The 17,529-nt window shown below is 56.6% G+C and overlaps 2 protein-coding genes across 2 annotated transcripts in view; both read left to right on the top strand.

The window, feature by feature from the left end:
* Positions 1 to 11,268, top strand: part of WDR7 (WD repeat domain 7) — a gene marked incomplete at its 5' end in the record, with an annotated part of 24,298 nt that extends 13,030 nt beyond the window's left edge. The window contains 3 exons of the mRNA XM_027702459.1: positions 250 to 453; positions 5,785 to 5,798; positions 11,258 to 11,268. Coding sequence (XP_027558260.1) covers positions 250 to 453 — 204 coding nt within the window. The remainder of the gene's footprint in view (positions 1 to 249; positions 454 to 5,784; positions 5,799 to 11,257) is intronic.
* A 384-nt stretch (positions 11,269 to 11,652) lies between these two features.
* ST8SIA3 (ST8 alpha-N-acetyl-neuraminide alpha-2,8-sialyltransferase 3) lies at positions 11,653 to 15,090 on the top strand. Its single transcript, XM_027702429.1, has 4 exons — positions 11,653 to 11,937; positions 12,444 to 12,566; positions 14,093 to 14,650; positions 14,771 to 15,090. The coding sequence occupies exons 1-4, from the start codon at positions 11,759 to 11,761 to the stop codon at positions 15,051 to 15,053; spliced, it is 1,143 nt and encodes a 380-aa protein (XP_027558230.1). The 5' UTR covers positions 11,653 to 11,758; the 3' UTR covers positions 15,054 to 15,090.
* The last annotated feature ends 2,439 nt before the right edge of the window (positions 15,091 to 17,529 follow it).

The following is a 17,529-nucleotide window of genomic DNA, read 5'->3' as shown; positions in this document are numbered from 1 at the left end:
GGATGAGACTGGAAGGGTTCAAGGATGAGACTGGAAGGGTTCAAGGCCAGGTGGGATGAGACTGGAAGGGTTCAAGGCCAGGTTTGGAGCAACCTGGTCTGGTGGAAAGAACCGGAACAGGACGATCCTTTAGGTCCCTTCCGAGCCAAACCCTTCCGTGATCCTTCTCGCTCGGGCCCATCACGGTGGTCGCAGGGCGGTGGAATTTTGGGTGTGCCTGGAATCCCACCAGGAATGTGTGTCGTGCAGATGAACACGTCCCTGCTGGGCAGCATCGGGATGCTGAACTCGGCGCCGCAGCTGCGCTGCATCAAGACGTTCCAGGTGCCGCCGGTGCAGCCGGCCTCGCCCGGCCCCCACAGCGCCCTGCGCCTCGCCCGCCTCATCTGGACCTCCAACCGCCACGTCATCCTCATGGCACACGACGGCAAGGAGCACCGCTTCATGGTCTAGGTGGGGCCTGCACCGGGAATCCGGGAGATTCCGGGAAATCCGGGTGATTCTGCCCCGAGCGGGAGGGGATCTGAGGGTTCCTGGCCGGGATCGGAGGGAATCCAGAGTCTGGGGGATCTGAGGGTTTCTGTTCGGGATCGGAGGGAATCCAGAGTCTGAGGGATCTGAGGGGGTCCTGTCCGGGATCTGAGGGGCTCAGGAAGGATCTGAGGGAATCCGGGATTGAAGGGAATCCTGCCAGGCTCTGAGGGAGCTGAGGGAATCCAGACTCTGAGGGAATCCAGGATCGGAGGGAATCCAGACTCTGAGGGAATCCAGGATTTAAGGGAATCCTGCCTAGCTCTGAGGGGCTCAGCCAGGATCTGAGGGAATCCAGGATCTGAAGGAATCCGGGATCTGAGGGAATCCAGGATCTGAGGGAATCTGGGATTTAAGGGAATCCAGGCTCTGAGGGAATCCAGGATCTGAGGGAATCCAGGATCTGAGGGAATCCAGGATCTGAGGGAATCCCTGTAATTCCAAGAGCTCATCCCATCCCTGCTGGCTCCTGACCCCGTTTTTCCCCGGCGTGCAGGAGGAATCCGGCGGGAAGAGCCATCGGAGCGGGATCGGAGCAGGACCGGCAGCCCCTCATCCCGAGCCCGGCTCCTCCTGGTGGATGTGATCCCACATGGAATGTCAGTGTTTACCACAGCAGCTCCTTGTTTACATGGATTCCCTCCCAGAATGCCGGGGAGAGGCTGGAATTTGGGATGAAGCATCCAGGCCGGAAGGAAAAATTCCTGGTGTATATAAATAATTTAAAAAGCCCTTGGAATGGAACAACAAACTTGGAAAAATGGGAGTATTTATATATAAAGGTGTTTTTTGCTGCTGGTGCAGGTATTTATTTAAATAAAGGACAAAGAGGAGCCGTTGGGGGCCGGAAAAAAACTATGGAAAAAGCAGATTATTGAGTGGATATCCCGAAACATTTCCATGAGTAGGAATATTCCCGTGTCTCCTTCTCACATATCTCAATTTTGTGGAATATTTAGTGTGAAAGCTGCCGGGCAGGAGGAGATTCCCTGGGAACTGTGTGTCTGCCCAGCTTTTCCTTGGCTGCAGGGCTTGGGATTTGAGGAATCCCAAAGGAATGAATTAATTCCTCAAATGGGTTTTAAGGATTAAATATATTTATTTCCTTGGGCAGTGCTCAGGATTTGCAGCCCAGCAGCTCCATATCCATGTGCTGTTTTAAATCCCATTCCAAAGCAGGATATTAGGAATGTCCAACACATTCCCAGTGGATATTCCTGACCCTGTCATTCCAATGTGAGCTTTCCGTGCTGTAAGTGTAGAGGTGTCCCTGTGTGGCTTTTCCCTGGCAGATCCCACCTGGAATCCGCCCCCCTCTCCCCGTCCATGGATCGGAATTCCCGGTGTAAATTTGCTCGTGGAATAAAACTGGAGTGAAACCTCTCGGTGTCGGTGATTCCCTTGGGAAAACGGGCGGGAACCAGAGCAACAAAACCCACGGGGATTTTGGGAATCCTCTGGAAGTTCTTTTGTCTGAAGGAGGGGGGAAAAAAAATCGGGAATAAAAACCCCATGGAGCAGAAGACTCCGGTGTGATCAATCGGCTTTGAAGCGGGAGAGGCTCCTGGGGAACTCTCTGATGTGGGGAAATTAAAAATTAATCCCCCATGAAAAATTAAAAGGTGCAACTTTCTGCTCTTTCAGCACAGCCGAGCCCTTGGAATGCTGAGCCGGGGCTGGGAATGCGGGCGGCTCTGGGTTTTCATTGATTTTTTTTTTGTGTTTGCTGAGGGCGGCTTCAAATGGGGGTAAACATTTATTTATTGATGTAAATAACTTTATTTATTGATGGAAGTAACTTTAAACAGGCGTTTACTCACTCCCAGGGAAAGGAAACTGAGGCTTCCAGCCTGGAATCTGTGCGTCCCACCGGTTTAAATTGGGCCTTTTTTATTCAAAATATGGGTTAAAATCCATTTAATTGCAGGACTAACGAGAGCAGAGCCCAAATCCAACCTGGGAATGGCTGCAGGGATCTCCAGCCAGGCCCTGTCCCACCCCGGGGATCCGGGAGATGAGTTTTCCCCTCGAGTGCATCCGCTCGGAAAATGGGGAAAGCGGAGGATTCCCGGGGGAGGGTTTGCCCTGGGAAATGGGAACTGGAGCTGTGATTGCTCCTCTCAGCCTCAATTTTCCAGGCTGTCCCATTTTCCAAACCCTCCACCTGCTCCTGGAGCACCGGAGGTTGGAGAATCCCGGGATCCTGGAATGGTTTTGGGGCGGGAAGGGACCTTAAATCTCCCCCTCGTCCGACTCTGCCAAGGATTTAAACACCCGTGGAAATTAATCTGCTGGATAAAACCTCTTTTTTTGTTCCCTGCTCTTCATTAATCACCCGTAAATGAAGGGTAAAAGAGATTTTTTACCACCCTGTGAGCTGCGGTTTTGTGGGATCCCACGGGATGCGCTCCACCCCAAATCCCAGCCCGGCATCAATGATGGATGGAGGCGGAAACACTTCCAGGAAAAGCAGCCCCGGGGAGGGAGGGAGGGAACCGGGAGCAATTAGCGCCCGAGCGGTGCCGGGAAGGGGCGGGGGAGGGAAAAGCCACCCCCGAGTGCGAGAATCAGGGAGAGGGAGGGGACAAACAAGTTGCCCCTGGATCCCTGGAAGTGTCCAAGGCCGGGTTGGAGCAACCTGGGATAGTGGGAAGCGTCCCTGCCATGGAACAACGGGAGCTTTAAGGTCTCTTCCACCCCCGGGAAGGAGCTCCGAGGCCGCTCCGGGGCTCGTTTTTTCCACGGGGAGAAATCCGCAGGAGAAATTTCTAGGCCGAGCTATTTTTGCCTCGTGAGGGGGCTGCAAAAATCCGGGAATGAAAGCGGCACCTTATTTTTATGCACCGAGAAAACGGCTCGTGATGGAAAGGATTTAGGCGGGCAAAGGGGCCAAAAAACAGCAAATAAATCCCCCCAAATTCTTGCCCTTCATTCACAAAATTTCGCGTGTGCATCCATTTGTTTCGGGCGGGAAATTCCACGGGATTTATGGCGGCGTGGAGAGGCTCCCAGACTTTGTTTCCTTGCTTTTTTTTCCCTTTTTTTCCCCCTCGGTGGGGATAATAATCCCAGTGTCAAGGACACCATTGAAGGCGCTGCCTGGAGAGCCATTCAGCACAGGCCTATTTACGGCCATTATAAAATGCCTGTGGATGCTCCAACGACCGATTTTCAAGAGCCTCTCTCTCTCTCTCTCTACCTTTTGAAGGCTCAGGAAAATCTATCAAAGCGCAGAAATTAAGCTATTTTTCTTCGGGGGAGAGTCGGGAGCCTCTGGCATTAAAATGCGGCTTCCCGAGGAATGACAAACAACGAGCCGGGAGATGGGATTTGGGAGCCGGGAGATGGGTTTGGGAGGACAAACCGAGGCAGGGGAGGGCTCTGGGCCCCTCCATCCCCTCCTCGGAGCCCGCGGGCGCTCCCGGCGGGACGCTCCCGGCAAGGACGGGCAGCAGCTGCCCCTTCCCATGGGAAAGGCGCTCCCTGGCCCCGTCCTGTCCCTGTCCCTTCCCCGTCCCCGCCGCACTTTGTGAGCCGCTCTTTTGTGCCGCCGATTCGAATCTGACCCTTTCCAACGCCAAAAAAAATCGATATTCCCGGCCAGAAGCGGCGGGCGCTGGTTATTTTTTTTTCCGATGTTTTATCAGATGTTTGTTATCAGATGTTATCAGCGCCCTGTGCCAGCAGAGCAGGGCTGGGTGCCCTGTCCCAGGGGCACCCAGGTACTGGGATGTGTCCCATCGCCCCATCGATCCTGGTTTGGGATCAGATAAAACAGGCCCTGCCATCAGTAACCACCTTGATCCAACCCCAAACAGCTCCTTCCAGAGGCAAAACAAACAAACCGCTCGAAACAAACCGCTCAAAAAAACCCCAAACAGCTTAACGAGCTCTTTAAATTTCCCCTCCCCGGGCAAATCCTGGAATGTCGATTTTTTGAGGCTCGTTATCACCCTATAAACCGCCTGGTTTGTCATGGAAAAGCTTGGGTCATTTCCTTGGGAAAAGATCCTGGCACGAGGCTTCCGAGGGCGCAGGAGGGGGCACAGCCCGTCCTGCCCTGTGCCCCAAAACTGGCCCAGGCACCAACCCCTCCGGAGGCTCTCGGGGGTATTAATTAATGAATTAATTGTCCCTCCCTCGCGGGCCGTTCGCGAGAGCCCCCCGGGGAGCCCTTTGTTGCGGAGAGGTGAAAAATGGCACCCACAAAAAGGGCGATTTCCCCCCCCCCGCGATCAATGCCCCTCTAACAACCCTGTTGATCAGCCGCGGTGAAATATCTCCCGTTTATTAATGACGAGGGAGACGTTCCAGCCGCTCCACGAAGTTTATCTGCTCTGCTTTCCCTCTCCCTGGGGTTGGCACGGCTGCCCCTGCCCTTCCCTGGGCAGCTTTGCCAAGCTGGCAAGGGGCTGCTGCCACCCCAAACCCCAAACCCCCCATGTCCCCACGGCTCCGGGGGGGCTCAGAAACCACCTTTACACTGTAAATGAGAAGCGGGAAGCTCAAGAAGGGTAAGAAAGAAAAAGGAAGGTCAGAGAGGGGTAATTAAGGAAACGCAGCCGAGAGAAATTATCCGGGGGAGGATTTAGAAATGTCCGAGAGCGGCGGCGGCGCCCGGGGACATAAATCACGGGCAGAGGGAAGGAGAGGCCTGGAGGAAGGCGAGGGGGTGACGGGGGACTGATTATGGGTTTGAAATATGGCACTTCGGGCCAAAAAACCCGCGGTGATTTATCGGGTGTCAAAGGCGCCAGCCCGGGGAAGGGGCGGCCCTTTCCATCCGGAGCCTCCGGAGCGGGATTGATTTCCCAAATAACACGGGGAGGGGGGGAAATCAGGGAATCCAAGAGGGAAAACAAATGGCTGGAGCACACTGGGGGTGGAGGGAGGGGGTTTGGGAGGCGAAGCTCCAGAAGGATCCGTCGGCGGGAAGCGCCAACCAAAAATAGGAATCGAGCGGAGAGAGCGAGAGGAAAATGGAGCCAGGGATCAATACCTGGAGAGAGGGCTGGGAACGGGTTTTATTCCTGAGCCAGGCGGCTGAAAAGCTGATTTCTCTGGGAGAAATCATCCAAAAATGTCAAAAAAATGTCTAAAAACGTCTAAAAATGCGAGGGAGGTAAATGAGGGCACGGGACTCCCACTGGAAAACAGATGGGAGAGGGAAAAATGGTTGGAGGGGTTGGAGCTGATTAATCAGAACACGCTGCTGGAAAAAAACAGATCGAAGGGATCAGGGCAGGGAATGAGGAGGACAGATGCTGGTGGAAATTTGGGATTAGATTTGGGAGGCTGAAGGGGGATAATAAATGAAATGATTATGGTATTAAAAGGGGGCTCCCCAGGTTGGAAAGAGCTGGGGGTGAGGGGACGGGTCACTCGTAGGGCACCCAGGGGGCTTTAGCCCAGGGAAAACTCCTGGCTCCAGGGAATTGTGGGAATTTGGCCGCCACATCCGGGGAATTTGGGCCAAAAATGCCATTTTTCCTTCTTTTTATCCCTTTCAGGGGAGCCTGGGGGTGCTGGGATCCGGAGGGACAATCCCTGAATCCCTGGAGCTGGGGAGGAGGAGAGGGAAGCGCTCGAAATCTCTAAAAACTATTAATTTCGGTCAGAAATACACGAAAGGGGGAATTGATTTCTATTTAAATGCGATGTTTTCATCCCCTTTTTTTTTTTCTTTTCCGAGGGGCGAACATTCATCTCCGAGTCCCTGCGCTAATTGATTTCGAACGCGATCCCAGAATAATAAATGGGAGGGGAGGGCCAGGGAAAGGAGGGACAGGGAAAGGGGGAGGAGCCCCCGGAGTCCACACCCACATCCCAGAGGTGCATCCGGGCTGGAAAAGGTGGGCGCGATCCCGTTAGAGGGGTCGTTTTGGGAATCAAGGGGGGTTTAGGGATAAAACAAAGGGACCTGCTAATCCACATAAACTCTGGGAGAGAGGGGGATTAGGAGGGAGACGGGGAACAGGAATCGGAGCATCCTGGAATGCCAGAGGGTGGGATGGACAAGAGGAGCGGGGAGGGAAGCGGGAAAACCCAAAATAAATGTCGCGTGGGGGGCACCCGGGGAAAAAAACCCATTTCCCACTCCGGGAGCAAAAAACAGGCGGCTTTTAGGTGTTTATCCTCAAAAAAATGGGGGAAAATGGGTTAATGGAAGCCCCGGGGAAGGAGCAGGGGAGCGGCTCCTCCCTCAGCATGGGGCAGGGATTGTGGGCAGAGGTACTCAGGGCACCGGAGGAGGCGGGAAATTAGGGAGAGAGGACGGAAAATAGCCGTGGAAATGAGCCGGGAGCCAAAAATACAGCGGCTGAAAGGGGCCTGGCGAGAAGAGAGGGGGGATTGCAGGATGTGGGAACTTCTGCGGGGGGGGAAAAACTGCCACTAATCCTGATTGCTCCAAGCACCTCTGCAGGGACGTCTCCTCCTTCCCAGCGACCCCAGCAGAGCCCACCCCGGCCCCGTGCTCCTCTCCTTCCCCGCTGGAGCCGCAGATCCATCCCCAGAGTGAGGGATGGACCGCTCACATCATCATCCGCGCTGCGTTTTCCTCCCATCCATCTCACTCTTTCGAGCCGTCCTCGCTCCGCAATTTCCCCCCCCCCCGAAAAGAGGAGGAGATCGATGCCTCTCTTTCCGATTCCAGCCGGGCAGAGGGAAGGAGGGAGCCCGGGGAGAGGCAGGGGAGGCTTTTTTTGCCTCCCCCAGCACACGGCTGGTCGGGTATCGATCCCTCCCTGGGAAACGCCGCAGCCTGTGCCCGACCCTGACCTCCCCCTCACCCCGCCAAGGCCAAAAAACGCTCGGTTTCCAGGCCCTCGGAGGTACAAAAAAGGGAGTTTCTGCACCGGGGAAGGCAGGACAGATAAAAAACCGGATAAAAGACAAAAACCTGCTTGTCTGAGGCCACGCTGGGGTCTGGCACTGCTGGGCCTGCTCTGGCAGCAGAGGGGATTCCATTATTATTATTATTATTATTATTATTGTATTATATTATATTTTATTATTATTATTATCATCATCAGAGGCAGGGGCTGAATGACATTTGTGTCACTGGAGGGTCCGGGCTCCAGGAGCCCCCAAGTGCTGCTCTCCCAAACTCCCTCCTGGGTAACAGGTGATTTTTCCAGAGGGAATCCAGAGCAGAGCTGGTTTTTCCACCCGGATCGATGGATCCAAGAGTTATGGACTGTCAGGACAACGGGCAGAGCCAAGACAAACACACACCTCTCCCTGCCTCGCTTATTACTTTAAAGCCTTTTATTATCATTATTACGGGCGATTAAAAATCCCATTAATCAGATGCTAAACAGATTAAAGCCCCGTGAATTAATTTGCGGGGAATAACTAAGACAAACATTCTGGGGGCAGAGCTCGTTTAATGAAATAGAAGCTGTTTATCTGCAAAATTAGGGCTGGGGCGGAGCTGGAAAAATCCAGCCCCGTGTGGGCCCAGCCTGGAGCCAAGGCCCATTTTTTACCCGTCCTAAGTAAAAGAAGGATCCTGCCCCGAGTCATTTATCATACGTTGCACAAAGAGCTCGTTAGCCAGGGCTGGAAAATAAAATTACAGCCGGGGAGGGAATAATTCCGTGATTTAGAGGTCGAGGAGGGGAGGCTGAAGGACGGAGGCCTTGGCATCACCACGTGCTTCCCAACCCAGTATCCAACCCCCAGAGCATCACAGGGATGAGAGGAGCTCTCTTGGAATCCAGAAATTACCCATGGAATTACTATTCCTTGTGTCTGTTTCAATAAACGAGTGTGTTTATTATTATTGCTGAAAGTTCCATGTTTGCTTAAGAAATAGAACATTTTAGCAGCCAAGGAGGCTCTGACGACCAGGGCCGGGCAGGAATAATCCAATTCCCTCGGCCGAGCAGGGCAAGGGTCCTCCTTAGGAGGTCAAAGCACAATTAGAACTTTAATTAATGGAATCGGTGGAGCCTCCCCCGGCAGCAGCAGTTTATTTTCCCCGGGAGTCTCTCACACTCCCCTCGCTCCCCCAAACGCATCCATTTATCCCGGGGGCTGTTTGCTCGCAGGGGTCGAACGCCGAGGGGAGGAAGAGGGTTTAAACCCTCCAGGAGCCCCCGTGCTGGCACCGAAAGGGCTGATCCCGACTCTGGCGTGCCGGGGAGGCTCCCGATAAGTGGATCCACATGCAATATTCATGGCCGGCTCCAGAATAGTTACAGATCCATCACGCTTGGCAGCGGGGCTTAAGCACCTTTTTGAGCCGGAGCCCCGAGGAGGGACGAGCCGGGGCCCCGCTTTTCCCTTTAAAACTCACCTCCCACCCCCAGGGAAGCCCTGGAAAGCCTTTTGTGGGATCTGTGGCTGCGGGGTATCCCCGGGCACCCCATGATCCCGCTGCTCCTGCCCCAGGAGCCCGGCCCGGAGCTTAATTCCCTCGCTCCGGGAAAGGTTTGTTTACCAGCTCCAAACCCTTCCTCATCCCCCCGGGATTAATTTTTACACAATCGTTCCGCTGCCCGCCATAATCGCTCCATAAAAAAAACCCAAAAAAATGAAGAGATTTGGGATTAGGGCCTAAAGACGAGGAGTAATCCGCGGGCACACCACTAATCGCTCCCAACTCTTCCCAGCTTTTAGCCTTTTCATTAGGATTTTCCAGCCGGGGCCCCGGGGTTATTCCCGTTGTTTCCCGCTCGGGGTTTAATTCCCGCACATTCCTGGAGCTGCCAGGGGAGCGAGGGCTCTGGGGACGAGGGAAAACACGGCACGTTTTCCATCCCGTTGCGTCCAGCAAAGCGTTTTCCCCAAATATAATTAAAATAAGGGATGCAGCGCCAGAGGGGGTTTTAAAACAAAACGACGTCAGCACTTAGAAAAGGGCTCTCGGGCAGACTTTGGGTACTTATGTTCCAAATAATTGTCCCAGGAAACCCGATTCAGCAGCCGCCAGCCCGGGCTGAGAGCACTTAGGCACCGGTTCAACAAAAGCATTTAGAGAGCCCGGCGCTGCCTCAGCAGGAACCTCGGGGCTCCGGCCGGGAGTGACTCAGGGAAACCGCGGGACCGGCGGCTCGCACGGATCCTTCCCGGCCCCTGTGGCTCTAAAGGTTTGGGGTGCAGGGGGTTCTGGAGTTCCAGGAGCTGCGGGTGCTCCCTCCTCGCCGCCTTGCCCCGGGAAAGGGTTTGCAATTTGCTCCTGGGGATAAATTCAGGGATCTCCACACCCCAAGCACCCGGTTTTAAAGGGACTTGAAAACCAAGCCCTGGGGATAAATTCAGGGATCTCCACACCCCAGCACCTGGTTTTAAAGGGACTTGAAAACCAAGCCCTGGGAATAAATTCAGGGATCTCCACACCCCAGCACCCGGTTTTAAAGGGACTTGAAAACCACTCGGAGCACATCAGGCTTGGATACCCCAAAAGGAGGGAGGGAAACGGCACAGAGGGTCTGGAAAAGGCGGATTTCAGCAGGGGGAAACCTTCAAAGCACAACTTTCTTGTCCCATTTCCACAAGCCAAAAAGAGGGAACCTTTCCTAAGTGCCCAGCGATTCTTGATCCCAATTTCTTTTCTGTGGTGTGGCCGTGCCTCTCCTCACCAAATCCTCACCCAATCGGGGTGCCCAGCCCAGCAGCTCCTCCTGAGCTGCCCACAGCCCCTCAGGGTGCCCAGCACTCCCGAGCTGCCCACAGCCCCTCACGGAGGCGAGGCAGCTCCAGGCTGTCAATTAGGGGAAAATCAATGGGAGATGCTGCTCAGGACTCCTTCTCCCCGTTCGGCACGGATGAGATCCTTCACTTTCTAGCACTGATTCATTTACTGGCGGCCTCTCCAGGGGGCTCCTGCTGACATATTGCTCGCTGGGAGGAAGCTGAAGCGAGAGCTGCCTTTGTTTCCACCGCTGCAACTTGTTGGCTGCGGAGGGGGGTTCAGGAGAGAGGTTGAGGGTTGGAATATTTCCTACCGAGACACCTTTCCCAGGTGCTCCCAACCCTGGTTTATCCTGGGAAGGCTGGGACTTCGCCAGGACAACAGGCACACAAAAACCTGTCTCAACCAGCCCTTATATCCTCCATTCCCAGCCTTTCCTCTCTCTCCCCACCAAAGCCACAGGAGTGGGATGCAGACCCCGGGTGGAACTCCCACCGCAGGCCATGACACCAACCCCAGCCCTGTGTTCCTGCTCTTCAAAGGGAGCCTGGGTGCATGTAGGATATAGCCCAGAGCAAGGACGGGGCTACAAAGACCGGATTTATTATTTATAAGGCGCCGCAGTGAACTCGGGGCTGGCTGGGGGGGGGCAGAGCTTTGTGAGGGGAAAAATGGAGTTTGAAAGAAGGTGCAGCGTGCAGGAGTCACGGCCAGGAGGGACGTTCCTCACCTCAGAAGTCTCTTGGAGTTCACGTGGAATTTGCTGGGTGATTTAGGGGCTGGTTTAATGAACCTTGCCCCAGACATCGGGTTTTTAAAGAACCGAGCCAGCACTGGTTCTGCCCTGCCCAGCACGGGGTCCTGCAGCCCCGGGTGTGCCATCTGTGAGCTGTGGTGGCACGGGGAAATGTGTCACAGGGGGCTGGGGACATGGAACACCCACCCGGACACAGTCACAGCGTCCCCAGCAGCTCCCCATGGCCGAGCCCTACACACACCCAGAGGGTTTGGGGGATCCTTGCTGCCAGTCTGAGCCCCACACCGGCCACCCCAGGCTTTTGGGGGATGGCTGCAGAGCACCCCAAGGCAGCGGGAAGGGTGCCCTGGGCACCCCGGGCTTGCCGGGGGCACACTGGGGGGGTGTCAGGGTGGGCACACTGGGGGGGTGTCAGGGTGGGCACACTTGGCTCGGGCACCGGGCCCTGCTGGGAGGAGACCCTGGGACTGCCGGGGAGGGAAACCTGGGGGTGCCGGGGGGACCCTGGGGCTGCTGGGGGGACTCTGGGGCTGCCGGGGAGGGAAACCTGGGGGTGCCGGGGGGACTCTGGGGCTGCCGGGGGGAGCCCCGGGGCTGTCGGGTGCGTTCTCCGCGGTTGCGGGGGGGCCGCGCCGGGGCCGGGGGCGGGCGGGGGGGAATCTCGGCGGCGGCGGCGCCGGGGCCGGGGCTGCCTCTCCCGGCTGCCATTTCAGCGCTCCATCCCTCCATTTTCCCTCGGAGCGCGGCCCGGCCCCGGCCCCCGCCGCCGCCCCCCATGTAAGCGCCGCGGCCGCCCCGCACCCGCCCCAAGGCGCGGGGCCGCCTCCGGCATGCGGAGCTGCAAGATGGTGCGGGTGGCCAGCGTGCTGGGGCTCGTCATGCTCAGCGTCGCGCTGCTCATCCTCTCCCTCATCAGCTACGTCTCGCTCAAGAAGGACAACATCTTCGGGGCGCCCCGCGCCGCCGGCCCCGCCGGGCCCCGCATGTACATGTTCCACGCGGGGTTCAGGTGAGCGCGGCCCGGGATGCTCGGCATGGCTCGGGATGCCCGGGATGGCGGCTCCCGGTCCCACCGCAGCGGGGGATGCGGAGCTCCGGCCGCGCCCTGGGAGCGGGAGGGACCGGGGGAGCGGGGATGGAGCGCCGGGCGTGGGAACCGCAGCGCCGGGGATGCGGAGGGGCGGGAGGGCTCCGGCACCTCGGAGCGGCCCGGGGCGAGTGGGAACGGGTCGGTACAGCCCGGTACGGGTCGGTACAGCCCGGTACGGGTCGGTACAGCCCGGTACGGGTCGGTAGAGGCCGGTAGGGCCCCGTCCGGCCCGGTGCGGCCGCAGGCGGGCGGGGAGCGGCGGGCGCTGTCCGCGGTGCTGATGGCGGCGGCGGCGGGGGCGGGTCGGGCACGGCGGGTACCGGGCGGCGGGTCCGTGTGTGTGTCGTGTGTGTGTTCGGGTGTGTCGAGTGGGTGTCCCCGCGTGTGCCGTGCGTGGGTCGGTGCCCGTGCGCCCTTTTCCCCAGGTCCCAGTTCGCGCTGAAGTTCCTGGACCCCTCGTTCGTGCCCATCACCAACTCGCTGAGCCAGGAGCTGCAGGAGAAGCCCTCCAGGTGGGCCTTCAACCGGAGCGCCTTCGCCCAGCAGAGGTGAGCGAGCCCCCCCCGGGATTTTAGGGAATGCGCTCAGGGACCGCTGGAAACCCCGAGCTCCGAGGGATTTGCCGGCGGCGAGAGACAAAGGCTGAATCAGAGCGTTTCCCCAGGCGGCTGCAGCTCCCCTGGAAGGCTCGATTATTTCAGAGCAGGACACGCGTTATTGGGCCAGGACGCGACCCAGTTTCCTGGGTGGGGGATTTAAAGTGTCGTTCCTCCGGGGGTTCGCACTGGAAGCACGCAGGGCTGGAGCAGCCGTGAAGTGCCATGTTCATGGAGGCCAAAACACGCCCAGGGAAAGTTCCCAGCTGCCGGCGGCTCTGAGCAAGTGCAGTGCTCGCTCCTGCCTCCGGCTCCGCTCCGGCTGCGGGGGCGGGCGCACGGCTTTGTGCTCTTTATCTACGTGCTGATGGCAGAGATTTAACTTTTCGAGAGATGAAAATAGAGCCATTTACCCATTTAAGGCAGCTACTGCCATCCTGGAGGGTAATTCTGCCCTGACAAACGCCCGCTGCTTCGGGGGCCACCTCACAACTCACATATGCCACCCCAGGAGCCAAAATCCAGGCCTCTCATCTCTGATGGGGCTGCTGCGCCCCTCGGGGCAGGGTTTGGGCTCCTCTCCTCCCTTCAGGTAGCTCTCCGAGCCCAGCAGGACAAATCACTCCCTTCCAGTGCCACCATATGCTGCCCGCTGCCCTCAGGAGCGCAGAGAGGAGGTGGCACTGTGCCCGTGCCAGCTTCTCCCTGGGACATCCCAGGCCGTGTGACAGTTGCTGCATCCCTGGCACCACCAGCTCCATCAGCCTGTCCCTGTGCCACCCCCCCGGTGATTTTTAGCTGCTGCCTCCGGAGCTGCCTTTGCACTTGTCCGGCAGCCAGAGCCCATAATTAGGGCACCCAGAGGGACTCCATTAATGCTCAGACATCGGAGGAGGAGAGCTGGAGGAAAGGCCTTGTTTGTTTTCCATAAACACGGGCAAATAAAGCGGTGTTGGGTTTCTAATTTTATGCCCTGCGAGGGAAATTCCCGAGCAGGGTTGGTTTTGTTTGCTTTGTAAGCCTCCCTAATAACCCTCGTAAAGCTCGCCCGGATGAGACATTAAGGAACTATATTTGCATAGATGGAGACAGAGGTTTTGTGATTCAAAGCTTGTTAATTGAGAGCAGAAAGACATTTATAAATTGGCTCCTGTTAATTCAGCTGGATATCCGGGATTTGCTTGGAGTACCTAGAGGCAAACCTGGCTGCACCAGGAATGATGTGGAGCCACAGAGCCCCAGCAGAAACCTGCCCACCGTGTCCCAGCACAAACAGGACAATGTCACACACTCCCCATGAGCTGTACCCTTGACTTACACAGACAATCCAATGTTTTAATCCCGACACAATTCCAAGAGGCACAGACACAGTCGGTGCCAGTCAGAACCAGCCCCTCATTCCCAGCTATTTATATTAATTTAAAAGCCACTGCCACAGCAAAAAGGAGGGTCTATAACTCGGTGTTTTCTGCTCTCAGGCAGGAAATCCTCCAGCACGTGGACGTCATCAAGAACTTCTCCCTGACCAAGAGCAGCGTCCGCATCGGGCAGCTGATGCACTACGACTACTCCAGCCACAAGTACGTCTTCTCCATCAGCAACAACTTCAGGTCTCTGCTCCCCGACGTGTCTCCCATCCTGAACAAGCACTACAACATCTGCGCCGTGGTGGGCAACAGCGGGATCCTCACCGGGAGCCAGTGCGGGCAGGAGATCGATAAATCCGATTTCGTCTTCCGCTGCAACTTCGCCCCCACCGAGGCTTTCCAGAAAGACGTGGGCAGGAAAACCAACCTCACCACCTTCAACCCCAGCATCCTGGAGAAGTACTACAACAACCTCCTGACCATCCAGGACCGCAACAACTTCTTCCTGAGCCTGAAGAAGCTCGACGGGGCCATCCTTTGGATCCCGGCCTTCTTCTTCCACACGTCGGCCACGGTGACGAGGACGCTGGTCGACTTCTTCGTCGAGCACCGGGGGCAGCTGAAGGTGCAGCTGGCTTGGCCGGGGAACATCATGCAGCACGTTAACAGGTGGGTGGGTTTGATGCAGCAGAGTCAGAACTAGTTTTGGGAGCAGCGGCAGCTTTGTCGTTGCCTCGGCGCGTCCTTTGGTTCTTTCTGGATGCTGACACACCTTCCTTTTTTCCCCAGGTACTGGCGGAACAAGCACCTGTCGCCCAAGCGGCTGAGCACGGGCATCCTCATGTACACCCTGGCCTCGGCCGTCTGCGAGGAGATCCACCTGTACGGCTTCTGGCCCTTCGGCTTCGACCCCAACACGCGGGAGGACCTCCCGTACCACTACTACGACAAGAAGGGCACCAAGTTCACCACCAAGTGGCAGGAGTCCCACCAGCTGCCCGCCGAGTTCCAGCTGCTCTACAGGATGCACGGCGAGGGGCTGGCCAAGCTCACCCTGTCGCACTGTGCCTAAAAGGACCCACAGCTCCAAGTGCCAAATGATTGTCTCAAAAAAAAAAAAAAAAAGAAGTGCCCGAAGCCGGAAATGAAACGGTCTCCAGAGAGAATCCTAAAAAAAAAAAGGAAAAAAGGAAACAAACCCGCCCTAAAAAAAAAAACAAACCTTTTCCACGATGTAAAGATGCTTTTTAGCCGCCGCCCTGCCGGGGGGTCTCAGCTTTATTTAGCTTTTTCTCGCGTTCCGTGGGTGCCATTTGTGCAGCAGCAGCAGCAGCAAAGCGGAGATATTTTGCATTTCTAGAGGAGCCACTCAGTATGTTTTAAGAGCTCTTTCATATTTTAGCATCCCGCTCAAAAACCTCTTGGTTTTATCGTTCCTTCCCCCATTAGGACTAGATTTTAAAAAAGGTTTCGCTTCTTTTGTCTCTGTTGCTCTCGATAGCTCGGTGTTGACTGGGAATTCCGGTGCCTCCTCCGCGTGGATCCAGAGTTCCACCGCTCGGGTATTTTCCTATTTCCTGAATTTTACATTTTTTAAAGATTAACAAGAAGAAGAAGAAGAAGGTCACGACGCAGTGGATCCTGGCAGCCCCATCCTGCTGCCAAAGGGATGGGGGCCAAGGACCCCCCTCAGGGCGTGTACATAGGGTTGGAAATGCGTGTTCCCTTCCTCCTTTCACACGTCCTGGGCGTGGATTTTCGTCGCTTGCATCTGCTCAGAGAAGGCTCATGAAAACAGGCCGGGTTTACTCGTGGAGTGAACCAAAAACCAAGTGTTTGTGACACAGAACTGACTGTGAACAGGGAAAAAGCAGGTTTTCTGTGAGTGAATGTGTCTTTATTCCGATGCCTGAGGGAGTCGTTTTCGATAAAAAAATAGAAATATTTAAGAAAAAAGAAAAAAAAAAAGAAGAAGAAAACGCCATAATTGTAATAAAGGTTCCGTAATTAATGGCCATACTTTAAAAAGCATTGTTTATTTCGAAATGGCTGATGTTCACAGGGGGCCGGGGTGGTGGGAAGGACACTGGTGTCCAGCCTCACACCCCTGGAGAGCCTCGTGAGCGGGACTGGGGGCACTGGGGTGTCCCCAGGCACGTCCTGCCCTGGCTCCTCTCGTGCCCCTGCGGTGTGCTGTGCCTGCAGCGTCCACTCATGTGCCATAACCCGATCTTGAATGCGTTGTTTTTAAATAAAAATGGTTTCTTGTGCATTGGGAGTCCGTAAAACTCCACTGTGTCCACTTCTTCCTTATTGTGATTTCCTGAACTGCTCACGGCCACCGATGGGTTTTACTGGAAAAATTCACCAAAGGTGTTGCTGAATGTTCTCTATATTTTAGAGAGAGGCCACACTCGCCTCTCTTTCCCCAAATCAACCGCAACTTTTGCTTCCCTTTAGGGAGGACAAAAAGATTTCACGCATAACTTGCCCCGAACAAAGGCACCTCACGCCGGGGCTTTCTTTTCCTTCTGTCTTTCTTTTTCCTTCTCCACCGCGGGCAGGAGTAGCTGGGGTGGGGAGAGCTTCCCTTTAGTGCCAAAAAGCAGCTTGGGAAAGCCCCGTGAGCTCCAGGGACACACAGCGTGGAGGGAAACGGGTCCAGTGTGTAGGGAACGGGGTGCTGACACACACAACCTGTTTGTGAGGACATTCCAGGCACCCTGGAGAGCGGCCTGGGAACTGATGGTCCTAAAGGTGACATTTCTCCCTGTTTCCCCCCCATTTTGTCGCCGGAAAGATGCAGTGGAGGTGGGACCTTGACAAACACAGAGATGGTTATCGGGGCTGAGATAAGGATGACACAAAACACAAGGACACGGCTGCTGCCGCCACTGCCTTACTGATTAAAGAGGTGGGGAGAAGCAGTGGAGGGAACGGCACAGCTGGGAGCAGCTGGATGGCCTGGCACGGTACGACCCGACGTGTCTTGGCACGGGTGCCCTGCTGTGCCAGAGCGGGTCAGTACCCACTTGCCACTGGGTGATGGGGGATCCTGTCCCCATGGGCCCTGTGCCCATCGGGACCCCTGCCCGCTCCTCATCTGCCTGCACAGCTTCCATAGCTCCGTGCCCCGCTGTGCCCACCCCACGTGCCCTACGGAGCTGTGCCAGCCCCGGGGGCTCAGGGGCATCCCGGAGAACCGGCCCTTCCTCGGGAAGCGGGGAGACGCGTCTGCCCGTGTGCGCACGGCCAGCGGGACCCCCCGGTCCCGAGGTGACGCGTGTCCGTCGCGCTGCCACATTCGAGGCGACTAAGAACTAATAACCGGTAGCCAACAGCAGCGATCGGCACCGGGGCTGCGGGACCGGGGGCTGCGGATGTGGGAGATGCGGCACCGGGGCTGCGGGGCGCGTGGCCATGTCCCGGGAGGAGCCCCGGTGGTGCCGGTGCCGTGCCGGGTCGGTCCCGGTGCCGCCCGCGCCGCCACAAAGGGGCCGCGCCGCTTTAAGGGCCGCGCGGGGCCCGCCGCCAGGCCCCGCCCCCCC

This window comes from Neopelma chrysocephalum, unplaced genomic scaffold, assembly GCF_003984885.1.
Source record: "Neopelma chrysocephalum unplaced genomic scaffold, ASM398488v2 Primary Assembly neopelma1_186, whole genome shotgun sequence".
NCBI classification, from domain to species: Eukaryota; Metazoa; Chordata; class Aves; order Passeriformes; family Pipridae; genus Neopelma; species Neopelma chrysocephalum.
Note: the sequence above shows the minus strand (reverse complement) of the source record. Positions and strands in the feature narration are given on the sequence as shown.